At 40.5% G+C, this 16138-nt stretch overlaps 2 protein-coding genes and 1 pseudogene across 8 annotated transcripts in view; all 3 read left to right on the forward strand.

Moving 5' to 3' along the window:
• Positions 1 to 4767, forward strand: part of LOC107266162 (helicase sen1) — a 12244-nt gene extending 7477 nt beyond the window's left edge. For 6 of the 7 annotated variants that reach the window (XM_015736368.2, XM_015736367.2, XM_015736369.2 and 3 more), the window contains 8 exons: positions 525 to 1091; positions 1174 to 1352; positions 2034 to 2463; positions 2545 to 3071; positions 3164 to 3308; positions 3442 to 3836; positions 3911 to 4115; positions 4348 to 4767. In XM_015736368.2, coding sequence (XP_015591854.1) covers positions 732 to 1091; positions 1174 to 1352; positions 2034 to 2463; positions 2545 to 3071; positions 3164 to 3308; positions 3442 to 3836; positions 3911 to 4115; positions 4348 to 4458 — 2352 coding nt within the window. In that variant the 5' untranslated portion in view covers positions 525 to 731 and the 3' untranslated portion in view covers positions 4459 to 4767. The remainder of the gene's footprint in view (positions 1 to 524; positions 1092 to 1173; positions 1353 to 2033; positions 2464 to 2544; positions 3072 to 3163; positions 3309 to 3441; positions 3837 to 3910; positions 4116 to 4347) is intronic. The other variant, XM_015736371.2, reaches the window with a different exon arrangement.
• On the forward strand, positions 4425 to 12354 carry LOC107266070 (annotated as a pseudogene).
• Positions 12355 to 13153: 799 nt separating this feature from the next.
• On the forward strand, positions 13154 to 15993 carry LOC107266177 (pyridoxal kinase). Its single transcript, XM_015736400.2, has 7 exons — positions 13154 to 13461; positions 13758 to 13857; positions 14098 to 14241; positions 14377 to 14497; positions 14626 to 14768; positions 14938 to 15117; positions 15196 to 15993. The coding sequence occupies exons 1-7, from the start codon at positions 13360 to 13362 to the stop codon at positions 15303 to 15305; spliced, it is 900 nt and encodes a 299-aa protein (XP_015591886.1). The 5' UTR covers positions 13154 to 13359; the 3' UTR covers positions 15306 to 15993.
• The last annotated feature ends 145 nt before the right edge of the window (positions 15994 to 16138 follow it).

Here is a 16138-nt window from a genome sequence, read left to right on the forward strand (position 1 = left end):
CGAGAGGTGAGGTGTAGTCCATGGCGCTGTACTTTGTAATTGGCCCTCCGTACTCTACTTCGGGCAGGGTCCATCCAGGGTGGAGTCGTCAGGTATCGGCAACAGCTCTCCACGTTCCTTGGCGTAGATTTGGCAAGTCCTCCTTTGGTGGCTTGTTATTTCGTGATGACTCGGTACGGTGTCGTATTCGCGATGTATGAAATAATGTACAATTTGGAATTAGCTTATGGTTCGATAGCTAGTCTATGAGCCTGGAGTTCTTAGCCGGTATCGTGCTGGGTTGCCAGAAAAAGGGACGGAACTGCGTCCCGCCATTGAAACACGCGAGTTACTCTTCCAGAGTCTTGTGACGGTATAAAATAACGTCACAATATATATATAATTTCAAGACTGCCCCGTTTTGTATTGACTTTAAGCATATTTATTAACAAAAAAAAAATTAAATTTTACAGATCATTGCGCCAAGACGGCCAGATACACCACCCGAGGGGGCCGAAGGACTATTCGAGGGGCGTACATTGCAGACAAGCAAGTCGGACAGCAGTTCGGGAAGCCAGAAGAGAAGAGAAGAAGCTCCCCAGAAGAGAAGTCACAGAACGCGACGGCCAAATTCGCCCTGAAAGCGACGATCGCGGAGGAATCGACGGCAAAACGCGTCGTCGCGTAGAGCGTGAAAGTAGCGACTCTCCAGCGAGAGTGACGACACTCCGGGAAAGATACACGGCAAAGGGATGGGAAATAGCTACTCTTTGAACAGCAAGCATGACGAGACAGCGATTGAGAATTGTTCGTTCTCCTTCGTTCGCCTTGGTTCGTCTTGCTGTAGTTGGTTGTTTGAGTTGCTGAGGGTCGAAAGAATTCTGCGAGTCTTCGCAAAGGACTCGCCGAGAATCGCAAAATCCTCGCCGAGAATCGCAAAATCCTCGCCGAGAATCGAAAAATCCTCGAAATCAATACTAGAAAAACATGAAACTCTTCGTATATTCAGTCCCAATGAAAAAACCAACCGGAGCGTGGCGGTCGATCCGGAACATTTCCACCTGGAGAATTTTCTGAGATTAATCTTTGACTGGAATCCCAACTGCTTGGAGGTGAGAAGGAACCGCTGCTCCCCTATCCCCCCCGGTAGGTAATCGAACACCAATTTTTCCTACTCTCGCATAAATGTTTCAGCAGGTGAAAAATCAGACTAGAGGTACCCCGTCCTTCGCGGACGAGGACGAACTCGTCGCGACGCTGCCCGTGTATCGAACGTACGAAGAATATTACAGGATCGTCGGGCCCCTCCTGAGCCTGGAGCTGTGGCACGGAATATCGAGAACCTACCAGGAAGAGAAAAAAATTCCTTGGCGGTAGGTCGAGCGAACATGGTCGCTTTCAGAGCGAACACGTTGAGGGGTCTGAAATCAGTCAGAAAAAAATGATTTTAGTTCGTCGTATTTCTGCCTTCTCCCCATTGACAAAAAATTTCCGTTTCAGTCCTGAACGGACAACTTAAATTTTTTTTTTTCAGAATATTTTTCGATCGATTAGATAACAAATACGTCTAACCAAAAATACTATTTTCTAGCTGATGCGGTCTTCTTTTTTTTTCAAAAAAAAATATATATACATACATCAGGGTGTTTCACAAATTTTTGTTGAATTTTTAAAAGTCTACGAAACAGCCCAATATGAATTCAAAGGAAAAAAACAGAATAATTAATAGAAACGGTTTAATTCAAAATTTCTCGGTCTCCACGAGCAAGACCGAGACCTTCCTAGTATATGGCGTAAACTTGTGCATGAGCATCCTCCTCTCCATTAACACAAATTCTCCGCTGCTGTCCTTAACGGACAATTTTAATTTTCTTTCAATTAAATTTACCGATCGACTGGGCAACAAATACAACTGATCAAAAATAAAATTTGTTGGCTGATGCGGTCTTGTTTTCGCAAATTTTTGTTAAATTTTTTAATATCGGCGAAACAGCCCAATATGCATTTAAAGGAAACAAAAATGTAATGATTAATTGATACGGTTTATTGTAAAGTTACCGGATCTCCACTTGCAAGACCGAGATCTTCCTGGTACATGAGGAAAAATTGTACGTGAGCGTTTTGGAGCTGTACATCGAGGGCATTTACAAGGAGCTTCCGGTTCACGGGGATCTCGTGATCTTCAATTACACGTCGAAACGGAGACACGAGTGCGGTTTTCCGGTGCAGAAAGCGTTCGCGTACGTCGCGAGAGTCCAGAAAGGGGGAGGACCGTACACCGTGTTGACGAAGCCATGGGTCGACGCGGAATTGAAATGCGGCGACCTCCAGCCTGTCTCGTACATTCGACCGACCCTACGATCGGTTCAAGCTCTTCGGTATCTCCCGAAGTCACCGCTGGGGATTATAACTTTGCATCCTAGGATCATGTATTTCCGGCTGCCCGCCACGAACAACTTGGACGATTATCCTCTGGTCACGAAGGTAATTTGGTGGCGTTCGGAAATTCGAATAGATCAAAAGTCACCTTTGTCGTTAACTTTTCTTATGGAAAATTCACCGTAGGATTGCCTGAACGAGAGGCAGCTGGAGGCTGTCACGAAAATAACGGCGGCAGTCGTGCAGGAGCTTCCGAGAATATGCCTGATCCACGGACCTCCGGGTACTGGAAAATCGCGAGTGATCGTCAATCTGATAACGCAGATAATCCACAGCAAGCGCCGACTTCCCGGCTACAAGAAGAAGCGAATACTGATTTGCGCGCCCTCGAACACGGCCGTCGACGAGGTCGTCCTGAGACTGATGAGCATCAACAGATCGTTGAAGGAACGTGGCGAATTGCCCTTCAGCCTCGTACGCGTAGGCTGTGTCGACAAGATGGACCCGTTGGTGAAGGAGATTTTGCCGAGGGAACTGGCGACAAAGCATGTCGAACGGATAAGTCTGAACGATAAACTGATGTACGATCCCGCTTATGAACGCAAGAAAAAAGCGAGGATATTTTTCGAAGAGGAACGGCTGCTGATTGACGCGGACGTGATCGCGTGTACTCTCACTTCGTGCTACACGGATAAGATGGAATCGATGTTTGGGTGAGGATTTAAAAAAAAACCAAGTATTCGAAAGCGAAGATATATCCCGTAGATTCTACTTCGTTTATCGTTGTGCACTTTTCTCATCGCAGCCAAAGCAAGGCGATTTCGGTCTGCATCGTCGACGAGGCCACTCAGAGCGTCGAGCCGGATACTCTGATCCCGCTGATGCTCGGCGTGAAGACTTTGATACTCGTCGGGGATACCAATCAGCTGCCCGCCACTGTCCTTTCTCAGGTACGAACACTTATTTAGTTTCGAATTTATTTCGTAATTTTTTCGCGCGCGTTTTCAAAATTATCAAGCACATTTCACCGTGGAAATAATTTGTACTCAAAGGTACATAAGGAAGTTTATGTTTTCTCGACAGAAAGCGAAGAAGTTGGGCCTGGACCAGTCGCTCTTCGCGAGAATATCGAAGATCTTTGAACGCGAGCCGGACAATCCGATAATCAAGCTGGACACGCAATATCGCATGTCCAGTCCGATTGCGCTTTTCCCCAACAGGCACTTCTACGACGGAGCACTGAAGAACGCCGCGAAGGAGTGCGGACTTCCGTTACACTTCTATCGCGTCTTCAATCTCAACGCCACTCAAAGCGCCGACAAATTCTCAAACTGTAATGAGGCGGACTTCGTCGCTAATCTGATGTACGCGCTGATAGCTCGGGCGCACTACGGTAACGCGATTTTGCCGGTCAGCGTCGGCGTTATCACGCCGTACAACAACCAGAAAACGCTGCTCAGAAAAAAAATCAGCAAACGGTGAGCGGTTGGACCTCAAAGAAATTTGGTTGAAAAAAAAAAGGGAAACAAATGAAAATCATTCTTCTCTTCAGTATCTCGTGTCTGAAGTACCAGAGTAGTATAGATTACAAGGTGGACACGATCGACAGTTTTCAAGGCCAGGAGCGAGACGTCATGATAATGTCGTGCGTCAGGAGCCAGGGAATTGGATTTCTGGCCGATCGTCAGAGACTCTGCGTGGCTCTGACCAGGGCCAAACACAGTTTGATACTCTGCGGCAACTTTAAGACGTTCGAGGTGAACTGAACTTTTAGCCATATATATATTTTTTTTCAATGTCGTTTCGTTGGTGAAGCTGTAAAATTTCAAAAAGTTATTCCAATTTTTCACACCGAACTTGCGAAACGATCATTTCCAATCTAGCGTTGATATTTGAGCGTCGTGGGGAATCTTACGAAATTCGTAGCTTCGATAAAGTTGGTACCCATTAAAGCAATTTTTAGATAAAAGAATTATTGTACGTTTTCAGAGGGATCCCACGTGGAAGGCACTTCTGAAAGATGCTAAAGAACGCAAGGTTTACATAGACCTTCAGGCGTCCGCCAATCCGGATGTCATAATGACATTCATCGCTCGCTGAGATACGAAGCGAGAAGACGACAAGTGGCAGTGGCAGAAAAACTATCACACGCACAAACACTTAACGACCGGATATTTTTACATCGTGCAATGTAAACGTTGTCTACTGTTAATTGCGTTGCTGGTCGCGGGTTCGGGAGGATGAACGTACCAAGTTTCAACGTCCTCCGGATAAACGACTGTTACGCGTTAATCAATCCCTTCGTAGCCTTAAGTTTCGTTACACTGTGCAATATTTATCATTTATTTGTCTATTTTTTGTCTTTCACTTCAATCTTCCCGCAGTCGCTAAAAAATAATATTTAATTAACGAGTGATTTTTCTTTCCGTTATTCGCGCGAAGTCTACAGTAATCTCTGAAGAACTTTCAAATTTTCTTATACATCGAGGAGAATCGACGAACGTAAATTTTCGTTCGCCCCCGCCGAGAAAGAAAATTATATTTGCTGCCCAAATAGCGAAGCGGGGATAATACGAAGAAACGCTTTCGCGCTACGATTATCAATATTCAGATAGAAAAACCGCTTATTTGCGGTACGGTAAAACTCGTCCGTACCATTGCCACGATAATTGCGTGAGAATATTCATACCCGCTAAATTCTCGACAATCTCGGCTCGATATAGTACACATTATCGTTCGCGTACCGATATTTTTCCACCGCAATCTGTTTTTTTTTTCTTCAATTTCCTCATTTCTTCGTGCTCCGTCCATTCGCTGTTGCGCGAAAGCAAAGCTTTTGTCTTCCGTACGTGCGATAAGAACGATCGCGAATTAAAGGAGACACGCCGCCGACGTTTGAATTCAGTTAGCAGCTTTGTAAATAAGAAGAAACCGTACGCATCGCTATTTTAGCATTGGTAATATTTTCAATTTTTAATTCGGTCAATCGATCGATCACTGAGAAGTATTAACGATTAACACTAGATTTATGGATGTTCATATACCTATTTTTACTGAAGTGAGCCAATTCGACTCATACAAGAAAATTAAAGTTTTTTGCAAAGAAAATAGTTCGAAATTAATTTAAATGAAATATTTATTATTAAAAAACTCATTGAAAACATTTTTTACATTTAAACTCTGTTCTTAAAATACATTACATGAGTCAAATTGGCTCAGTCCGTGAATCTAATGTTAAATGTTATCGGTAGGCATCGTCGTCCTGACGTAATCAGGTAATCTCATTTCGCGAGCGCCCAACAGTTGTCTACACAATAAAAACTGTCCGCCTTCCCAGCAAAGGCTTTATCTTCGGGCGTTCTTGCGCGTCTGTTCCACGTTCTATTCGAACGCTTGCGAGTGCGAAGAAGATAGAAGCAACGTGACTTGAGGGATATCGAGGGGGAAGCAATTAATTAGTAGACTATGCTACTAGGGAGGAAAGTGCGTGATTTTTGCCGAGAGCGAGGTTTGCTGCCCGAGCGAAGCGGAGGCAACACGAGCACGAGATGAAAATCTGCGCTCCTCCCGTGTGGCATATATTACTTTTTACCCGACTATTTTTAAAATAACCATATTCCTATGCCTGCAACGGCACAACGCTACAATATACAGGTGTATGTTTACATCTCATTTCTTCTCTTTAGAGCCGTTTTCTTCCCGCAACAATCACTTTTTTGCCCGCAAATTTACTTTTTTGCCCGCAAAATCACATTTTTTTCTCTCTGGTCAAAAATTAATTACTTTCCGCCCGCGTTGCAGGGATGGAATATGGTCATTTTATCGTAGTCGGTTAAACAAGTTTTTTTCGCTTAATGCTTAACGTTTTTCAAACGAACGACCACCAGGCAGGGTTCGTTTCCTGGAGCGTATATAATCGACGATTGTGAGCCACTGTCGCACTCGGCGAACGAGGAAGAATCTTCGGAGATGCGAAACCTTTGCTGGAAAAATTCGAGGGTGATTCCGACGATGCTCCTGATCGTGCTGATTGATTTCTTCGTGGTGACCGTCGCGAACGAATTGACGGCCGTGGTTGAAACGACTACCGGTCCGATGCAGGGGGCAATTCTCAAGACGGGTAATTCGGTAGATTACGCCGCTTTCAAGGGAATAAGATACGCGAAACCACCGCTCGGACATCTCAGATTCAAGGTGAATATCTTTCGTGTCAAAATGAAAAATATGTAGCACTTTGTTGAAATTTCGATTGGGTTTTTTTCTTCCAGCCGCCCATACCGATTGAGCCGAGTGCGGAGACGATGATCGCGACCCAAGACGGAGCCGACTGCATTGAACTTGACGAGTCGGGCAACGTCGTGGGATCCGAGGATTACTTGTTCTTGAATGTCTTCACCACATTGGTATTCTGCATTGTTGATAGAGAAACATTTCGAGCGCTTTAAATTGAGAACCGCATTTTATCGATAATTCGTGTCTGCTAATTACAACACAGACGAGTCTGAACGAGACGCCGTGCAACTCGAAGCCTGTGTTTGTTTGGATTCACGGCGGGCCGTTCGTCAGGGGGTCGTCGTCATAGATACCGACCAGATTATCTGCTCGAAAAAGACGTCCTTTACGCTGCTTTCAATAATCGACTCGGGCCTCTGGGTATTTATTGTTAAATTATTTCTCTGAAAATCTGCGCGAGAAAGGGTTTAATTGTTTTAACTTTAATTTAATTTTTGCAAATATTTAATTTGGAAATTGACGATTCCCGCAGGTTTCCTGAGTCTTAGTTACGCAAACGCAACCGGAACGCCGGCCTGAATGATCAAGTATTGGCGCTTAAGTGGTTGAAGGCGAACATCGCGAAGTTCGGTGGTGATCCGAATAAAGTCACGATCGTCGGTCAAGACACCGGAGGCGCATCGGTTGGCTATCACATTCTCTCGGACGCCTCAGTCGGTAATGCATTTTCCTTGTACCGCCTTGTACCGAGAAGCCAAGTTGCTCGAGTGAATGAAACATCTCTTCAAATATCAGGCTCGGATTTTTAGGACTCTTTCAAGGCGCAATCTCCATGATTGGCGTCCCGCTTGACCCCTGGGCATTCCAATCACCGACGAAGGCTTTTGCTCGCGCTGAAAAACTCGGAAATATCCTAGGAACAACTCGTTCGACTCGGCGACGCTTCTCGAAACCTTCTGCGAGAAGTCTGCCGCGGATCTCGTTAAAGCGACAGCGGACATTCACCTGGTAAAGCGGGAACAGCGAACACATTTTTTTCGACCCTTCTTCTTGATGTTGAACAGAAGACACAAAGATGTTTACAGGTCTACGTACCATTCGGGCCGACGATCGAGGACAAGAACATCGCCACGGATGCGTTTCTCACCGACTGCCCGATCGCCAAGTATCACAGGGGAAATTTCAGCAAAGTTCCCCAGCTGATGGGTTACATCGACAAAGAAACCATCCCGTTCGCTCACGGCAAGAACAATCAGTGGAAATTGGATTTTCCGTAAACTGCAAATTTGTGCGAGTAACGAATGACTGAAGAGAATTATTTTTTTACAGCTCTTCTACCCTTCACCGATATCGTTAATGAAGTCATCGGCTCGGTCAAGGACCACGAAATGGCGCTGCCGGGCGGGTCTGGCGAAAAATGTCATTACCACGGCATTGAATATGCTGACCAATTTCACGGTCAGAAAGGTCAACTTCATCGTCGAAGTAACTCATTCATAAATATAGCCAAGACGTTTCGCGCGTTTGCAAAACGGATACGAATGGAATTTCGTTTTTTTTTTGGTTTTTGTTTTTCGTCAGGAAACGTCACAACTCCTGATCTCCTCGCAGCTCGGTCAGACTCAACAGATCCTCTCGACTAAAAACGACGGAAAGCCAATTTACTACTATCACGTTTCATTTTACACGGGCAAAATGCATAACAATGTCCAGGAGAAGGATTCTCTGTTGAGTATGAAGCAATTGAAACTTTTGTTTTTTTGATTCTTCTTAAATTTATTCTTTGCTATTGTTAATTTTTTTTTCTATTTTTGTACAAAGGCGTGGAACACAGCGACGATGTAGACTGTCTTTTTTACTATCCCGAAGCGAACTACAGCACCGATCCCGAGGATCCCATGCACCGTACTATCGATAGGGTGATCTCGATGTGGACGAATTTTGCGAAATACGGGTAGGTTTGTCGGACGGAGAATTTTTCGGGGCGATCGTTGTGGCTTTCAAAAAATGTTCTTCGTCGAAAGAAAAATTATTGACTGGCTGAACCAGAAAATTTTGCTTAACAATTATGTAATTGAGTATGACAATCACTGGCGCAGCCAATTAATTGATTGACCCAGAGAATTAATTGCCTGCTGCATCCAATTTGATCGCCTTATTTTCCTCCGTTCATATTAATTTTTTTCTCTTTTGCGCAGAAATCCGACGCCCAGTCGGAAGGACCACGAGTCCGTGAGCATCATTTGCCCGAACTCGGGACTTCTCGGATTAATCCTCGACTTCGGCAAAGAGCTCAGCGTCAGCCCCCGGCCGACGAACATCATCATGAAGCTCATACGGGCCACTAATACCCTGATGCTTCGCGGCGTCAGCGGATGCCTTTTTTAGTCGCGTGATAGTCAAATCGCTTTTTCATTCACGGACACGAGAAAAATAAAATATGCGACGCTAAAATATCTAATAATTCATGATTTTCAATCAATTATTCCCATCGTTATTTCTTTCAACGTTGAATATTTATCTCTCGACACAGAGCGACGAGTTATCTAACGCTTGTCTATTCTCGAATATGGAATTGACAGTGTTTTACTATTTTCGCTGCAGCTGTGCCCGGATCAAGCAGGGGGGGAATATAGCCAGCGAGCTGCGATGTCTCGTTACGCTCTTGTCAAGCGAATTTCCCACACAAAAATGCAGCGCACGATTGTGAAGTTCAGCTGACGGTATCAATCGCCGACTTACGTTTAGCGCTCGTCTGGCTTTACTATCGCATGTGTGCGGCGGTGATTTTCACGGTGACGTGGCCCCACCGGTTGTACGCACCAGACGGTGGGTCCCCGTATGTCTCATATATAGTAAAGTAAACGGCCCTGTTATCGACACCGTTCTAGATTATGATACCGATGACATAATTTTGTCTGCCATAAATACAGTTTTTGTCGAATAGTAATTCAATTACCGGCTAATTAAAAAGTATTTTTCACTTAATATTATTGGAGAAACACACTGTAAATGAAATATTTTAGAATAGGAATTGACCAGTGAATAGTGCGCCAAGCGTGTCAGTGGCTTCGCAGCGGCAATGGTTGCGACGAACTACGTCGTGGTGAATTTTGCTCGTCAGGTAAATATAAAACGGCATAAAAATGGTGTCAACATCTTCAGCAGGAACCAGACTATGGATGAGATGAGAAATTATTTAACTTTTGGTTAGATATTTATTCAAATTCGCGGGATCAATAAGTACGTCACATAATTCAGATTGTGTTGCTGTGTTGTTGACACTCGTTTGTATGGGGATGTTCAGAAGTGGCTGGAAGTGGTACGCGCAGGCGTCATAGATTGCGCATGCGCCATAAATTGCTCCAAGGATGTCACAAATCGGGTACACCCAGAGATCACAAACTACGACATGGGTGTTTCTCTAGTGTTAGAAACCCCAGTAGCAAAGAAGCGCTGTTAAAAGAATAATTTTATTAATAAACCTTAATTGTTTCACTTGTATAATAGGTGAATCTCATTCGGAAGGCTTCAACGCACGTGTTGAAACCTTTAGTTTTCAGTTTGGCTATATCACGCGTGAATAAATAGCAAAGATTCGACACGGCCGCTTTTCAACTGTCACTGACTGGGCCGTTTACCTTACATAAGAGCCGTACAAGAGTTTGAACACGCGCCTCAAAGTTTCAGTACGAACGCGACGGTCCCACGAGCTTAATTCACTCGTTTACTTGAGAACAATTTTCCACCTGTCGATCGCTCGATCGTAACCCAATTATGACTGTTTTCACGATCGCCTTTTCCGTTCTACTCGGGATCTGCTGTGGTAAGTTGAAGCGTGGAATTTCTATCTTCTCAATATAAACGTAAGATCCAACGTCTGATCGTCTATTTGTACGCGGTAAACTGACGAATTAAATGAATAAATTAATAAAAATAAGATATAATTTAATTAGTCAATAATAAAAATTACACCAACTAAATTGACAGATATATGAAATTTATTAGTTAAATTAATTAATTATATTATTTTATAATGACAACACTGATTTCGGCCCATTTTTACTTTAATTTGAAGAAAAAAAAAATGTTACATTTTTTGTGTCAGAACTCAGATATCTGCTTATCTGAACCTATACCTCATTTTTTATACCGACCGTTCTGTTTTCTCGCAAACGGCGTCGTTTGCAACAATTAAATTGATAAATAAATTAAATTAATTAGTTAAATTATGTAATTGCATTATTTTATGATGAAAACATTAATTTCGACGCATTTTTACTTTAAATTGTAATTATTATTACAATTATCGCTCGAAGAATTGCAAAATCAAAGCAAATCAATCCGAAACTTTTATCGAAATCACGATTCCCAATCGCCACGTTTTTTCAGCAGGTCTTCCGACGGCCTCGGCCGAAGAGACGATACTGGTGCTGGCATACCCGCTGCCGGTAATCGGCGCTGACACCGCCCTCAACGACATCTCGAACAAGCTTCACGGCGTCAACAACAAAATCCAGCACACCAGCTACCAGCTAAACCCACATGGCTTCCACGACCAGGAGCTCAGATCTAGGTGGGCGAGCATCTCAAAGACCAGAAGGACGCCTACGAGGACGTCAAGGACGCTCAGCAGCGCCGCCATCAGGAGTCGGAAGCGCGCTTCATCTCCCAAAACAATTCCGCCTCGCTTTGAGAGCTAACGCAGCTCAAGTTCGAAGTCGAAAACGCGATAGCCTCGGAGTACGAGGCGCGAATAGCGGTGCAACAGGCGAACAGCAATCTCGCCGAGACGCAGAAGATTCTCCCTGTAAGTATAATATATTAGTATACTTGTAAGTATTATATATTTTGTTACTTTGTTTTGTTATATTTTGCTATTTTGTTGCTGTTATTATTTGTTTGTTTTGTTATATATTTTGTTACTCACATAGAAAAGATATAATGTAAAATATAATGTTAAAGATATAATTAAAATTTTAAAAATACCTTTTGATTAAAAACTCCAAGAATTACAACGAGCCCATATTTTTAACGCTTTATCAAAGTCATTGATATCCATGATGATGTCTTTGACGTTGCAGAGAACGTTGCATACCTAGGGGACGAAGCGGTTTGTTATATCAGAGCGTTCGCCAGATACACACGACTGGTAAACGTTATCGTCGAGGAATGAAGTTTTTTAGCCAAATAATGCGAGCTTCTTGTTTGCAGGCTTCGATGACTTGAATAGCCGAAAAATCTACGTGGAACATCTGCTGAAATACTTTACCGTTCAATCGTGGTGGCAACATATACCCCATATAGGATACCCTATGATATCTGCTCACATGTTGACTGAAAATTTCACTTGGCAGCCATGAATAAACTTAGCATGGGGATTATCTTCGGCCCACACATGGTTGTTCCGAGTATTAAATATATCTTCTCGTGTGAATGTTGTTTCATCGGTGTACAGAATCTGCCCCGGAAAGTTAGGCTGCTCCGCGGAGTGCTTTAAATACTACTCGCAAAATCATACGCGGTGCTGGTAGTTCTCGGGCCTGAAGTGATGGACTTTTGCCGGCTATAAGGATGGAGTTGTTGTTCACGCAAATTTGTCCAAACAGTCACGTGATCACAACAGAGCAATTAATTCATCAAGAAAATCATATGAAAATCTGTTTGGTTATTTGGAATGAAAATAACATTTTTCTGTTTTAATGAATATTTATTAATTATTGCATAGTAGCAGCGGAGCAATTACGGAAACATATGAAACATGTAAGGAGCAAATTTTTAAGCATTATAAATATATACATATTTATTTTTCCGCACTAATTTCCTGACGGTGGAAAACCTCTGCTTGCCAAGCTACACGTTCATGATCACGTTTAGCTCGGCTACGACGGGATACGCATTATCGACGGAGACGATAATCATAAAATCTTACTTCCGCGGTCGCCGCTACGATTTAGCGCCGTGATTTTGGTATCGCCTAAAACTGTAGCGTTGAGCATCTCCCTATTCATTTTTGCTTCGGTTATCTTAAAGCAGAAGAAAATTGCTCAGTCGATAACAAAAATTTTATGAGAAGCTGGGGTCGATTGTCTAACTGAAATGTAGTGAAAATACAAAGAGTGAATTGGTATTAGCCAATCTTTGTGCTTCCCTTCTTTTGACCCTAACGCGCGATTAGTCAACAGCTATTCACTTCTCTCTCTGAGTTCTCTCAGGGTCAATGCCAATAAACCTTTTAAATTATCTTATGGCAACTTATATCAAGAGTTTCCAATTAGTACAATCATATTATAACATAATGAAAGGTTACTAAAAACAAATCATCATAAATGACGTACATGGTCACAGAAATTGTTTAAAATTTGCAGAAAAATGATGTATCCTTGCCAAATATTCCGTATCTACGCTAGAAAAAAGATGCTTTAAAAGAATAATTTAAACTGCTCATATGGTAACGAAGCTAGCATCTTAAATGTGATGTCAGTAAGAGCTGCGCAAACTAACCCATAATGGTTTATGATGCAGCATATCTGAATTGCTATGGAATGCTTATGATTTTTACATACTGGCACATCTCCTCATTGGAGGAGTCAGCCACAAGGAGAGGAAGGAAGGATGATTTTTACATCACTATCACATCTGATCATATCACGGCCATTCTACTGCACTTCTACACATTTGCTCCGTCTTGCGCATTGTTCAATAGCGATAAGCTGTCAGTAAAGTATACAGGTAGTTGAAGTACGTAAGCTTTTTACATATTTAAGAATGTTCAACGCAAAGGAAGAACAAAAGTTACACGTTTTATCTATTCAGAGTCATGTTGTGTACGGATATGTTGGGAACAAAAGTGCAACATTCCCTTTGCAGGTATGGTGATGTAATTTAATTAATATTAATTATATAAATATGAGTTTGAATGAATAAGTGAAATTAATTTTTCTCAAAAAACTGAAATCAAAAATTTAATGGAAAGAATTATTACTTATATTAATAACTACGTATAATGATATACATAAGTAATTATTAGATATGTCTGTTTTAATCTTTATTGTACAAAGAAATTTGTACATTTCAATGAAGAAATTCTGTGACCTTTGAAGATTTTATCTAGTTTTAGTCTTTATGGCAAACAAGTGTATTTAGATTTATTCACTTGTTTACAGCTACTGGGATTTGATGTCGATGCAATTAATTCTGTACAGTTATCAAACCATACAGGGTACAAAGTCTTTAAAGGACAAGTATTAAATGCGCAAGATTTAGGTAATAAATTAGCTACTGATGGTTTATAGTAAGCATTTATAGTTTATAGATTGGTGTATAAAGTACTTTCATTTTCACATTTGTGTTAGTTACTATCTTATCTGTCCATCATTACATTATAGACATAGACGTATATATCAAACAATGCAAATTCTTTTATTAATTAATTTTATTTATTAAACAGATGTATATATCAAACAATGCAAATTCTTTTATTAATTATTATTATTTATTAAACAGATGACTTGGTTGACGGACTGTCAACTAATGATTTAGATAACTACAGTCACTTACTTACCGGATATGTTGGTTCTGCATCTTTCCTGAGACGCATTGCAAAACTGATTCATGTTTTGAAACAGAAAAATCCAGATTTAATATATGGTATTTATCTAAAAAAATCATAAATTTAATTGCAACCTATTACATATTTTCATTGGAAATCTGTCTATGAGAGAGAAACCGCATTCCATGTTATCATATGTCGGTATTAACATAACCTAATTTTATTCCCTACAGTCTGTGATCCTGTTATGGGAGATAACGGAAAGATGTATGTACCAGAAGAATTGAAAGAAATATATAAAAGTGATATAGTTCCGTTAGCCGATATTGTAACACCAAATCAGTTTGAATTGGAGTGAGTACAAAATAGAAACAAAAACTGGTTTCAGATCAACTGACGTCTTATATGTAATCTTCAATGTGTGTTTCTAGAAGATTTTATGCTACTCAATTAATAATTTTAACAAGTACCTATTTTTTCAGAGTTTTGACGCAGAAAAGTGCAAGTACTTTTGACGAATTGAAAGAAGGCATCAAGGAATTACATAAAATGGGACCAAAAACTGTTGTAATATCCTCGACGGATATCGATGGAAAGTTAACAGCCATTGCTAGTTCATTAAACGGTAATTTTAATTAAATTAGTTCAAGCAAAATAAAGCAAGTTCACTTTGGTATTGAATGTTATAAGAGATTGGTTCAATAACATAAATGAATCAAAAGAAAAAATTCTCACGTGATTGCCATAATAGTTACAATGTTTTGCTTATAAACTGAAAAACAAAATTTTTTCAGAGGATTCTATGCTTAAGATTGATATACCAAAAATTCCAACCAGCTTTACTGGATCGGGTGATCTTTTTGCAGCACTATTTCTTGCTCATTATCATTTGCAGAAGAACATAAAAAGTGCCATTGAAATTGCCATAAACACCTTACATGAAGTTTTGCTTGACACTTTTAAAAATGCTCAAGGTAAGGATATTTGTCATTTAAAAAATGGTCCTTATTTGCCAAATAACTGTGTAATGATTTTTATACAATTGTTTTAAGCTTTTCAAGACGATAAAGTACAACATGCAAGGAAAATCGAATTACGCCTAATACAAAATAAAGCGGTTATAGAAAAGCCAGGTACAAAGCTTATAGCTGAGCTATTTTAATGTAAATTAAACAGAACACGAAAGGTTTATTTAGTAGTCAATTTTTAGAATGAAATTATTTTCCTCGTGTAAATATATAAGAAAATGTGGGATGGAAAATGAAACATTAGTTATTAAATGACCAGATGTCTTCACTATTGATTTTATTGTTTAAATCAGAACATAATGAAGTAAAATGAGTAATGCAATATTTAAAATATCCAATGATATCTGATTGTAATTCAAGAGTTTCATATGAAATGAAAATATTCCCAAAATTAGGATGCGCTTATGTATACATAATATATTCCTATATACAGCTTTATATATATGAATGTTAACGAATGATTATATAATAAGGCGATTATTGTAAATGGATACTTAATAAGTGTTTCTTGTGACCAATTCTATGTCTTCCAAGGAGAACAAAGGTTCCAATACTATACATAAGCGAGGTTATTCAATTTGCTAATTTATATGTATAAATAAATATAATATTATCACTGTTTCCTGGTGAAACGCATAAATTCTTGGTATAGTTACATTAAAAAAAATGACAAACACTTACTTATGATTATAAATAGAAAGGAGGATATGCTTACACAAAATACAATCATAGATGTATAAATCTAAATCGTTGAAGAACAATAAACCAAAAATATCTATGTATATAATACTAATAGATATTACCACTAAGGAAGAAAATTTATAACAGCTAATCAAACCCCGCAGTTCCTGGTTAACTATGATTCGCACGAATGACAACCTCGAAACTAAGACAGTAAAAAATGACGTAGCACTACGAAGATTACCATAAACCGACTACAAGTAAATTTACTTGAATAACTAAGATA

The sequence above is a fragment of the Cephus cinctus genome, unplaced genomic scaffold (genome assembly GCF_000341935.2).
Source record: "Cephus cinctus unplaced genomic scaffold, Ccin1 Ccin1_scaffold0299, whole genome shotgun sequence".
Taxonomy (NCBI): domain Eukaryota; kingdom Metazoa; phylum Arthropoda; class Insecta; order Hymenoptera; family Cephidae; genus Cephus; species Cephus cinctus.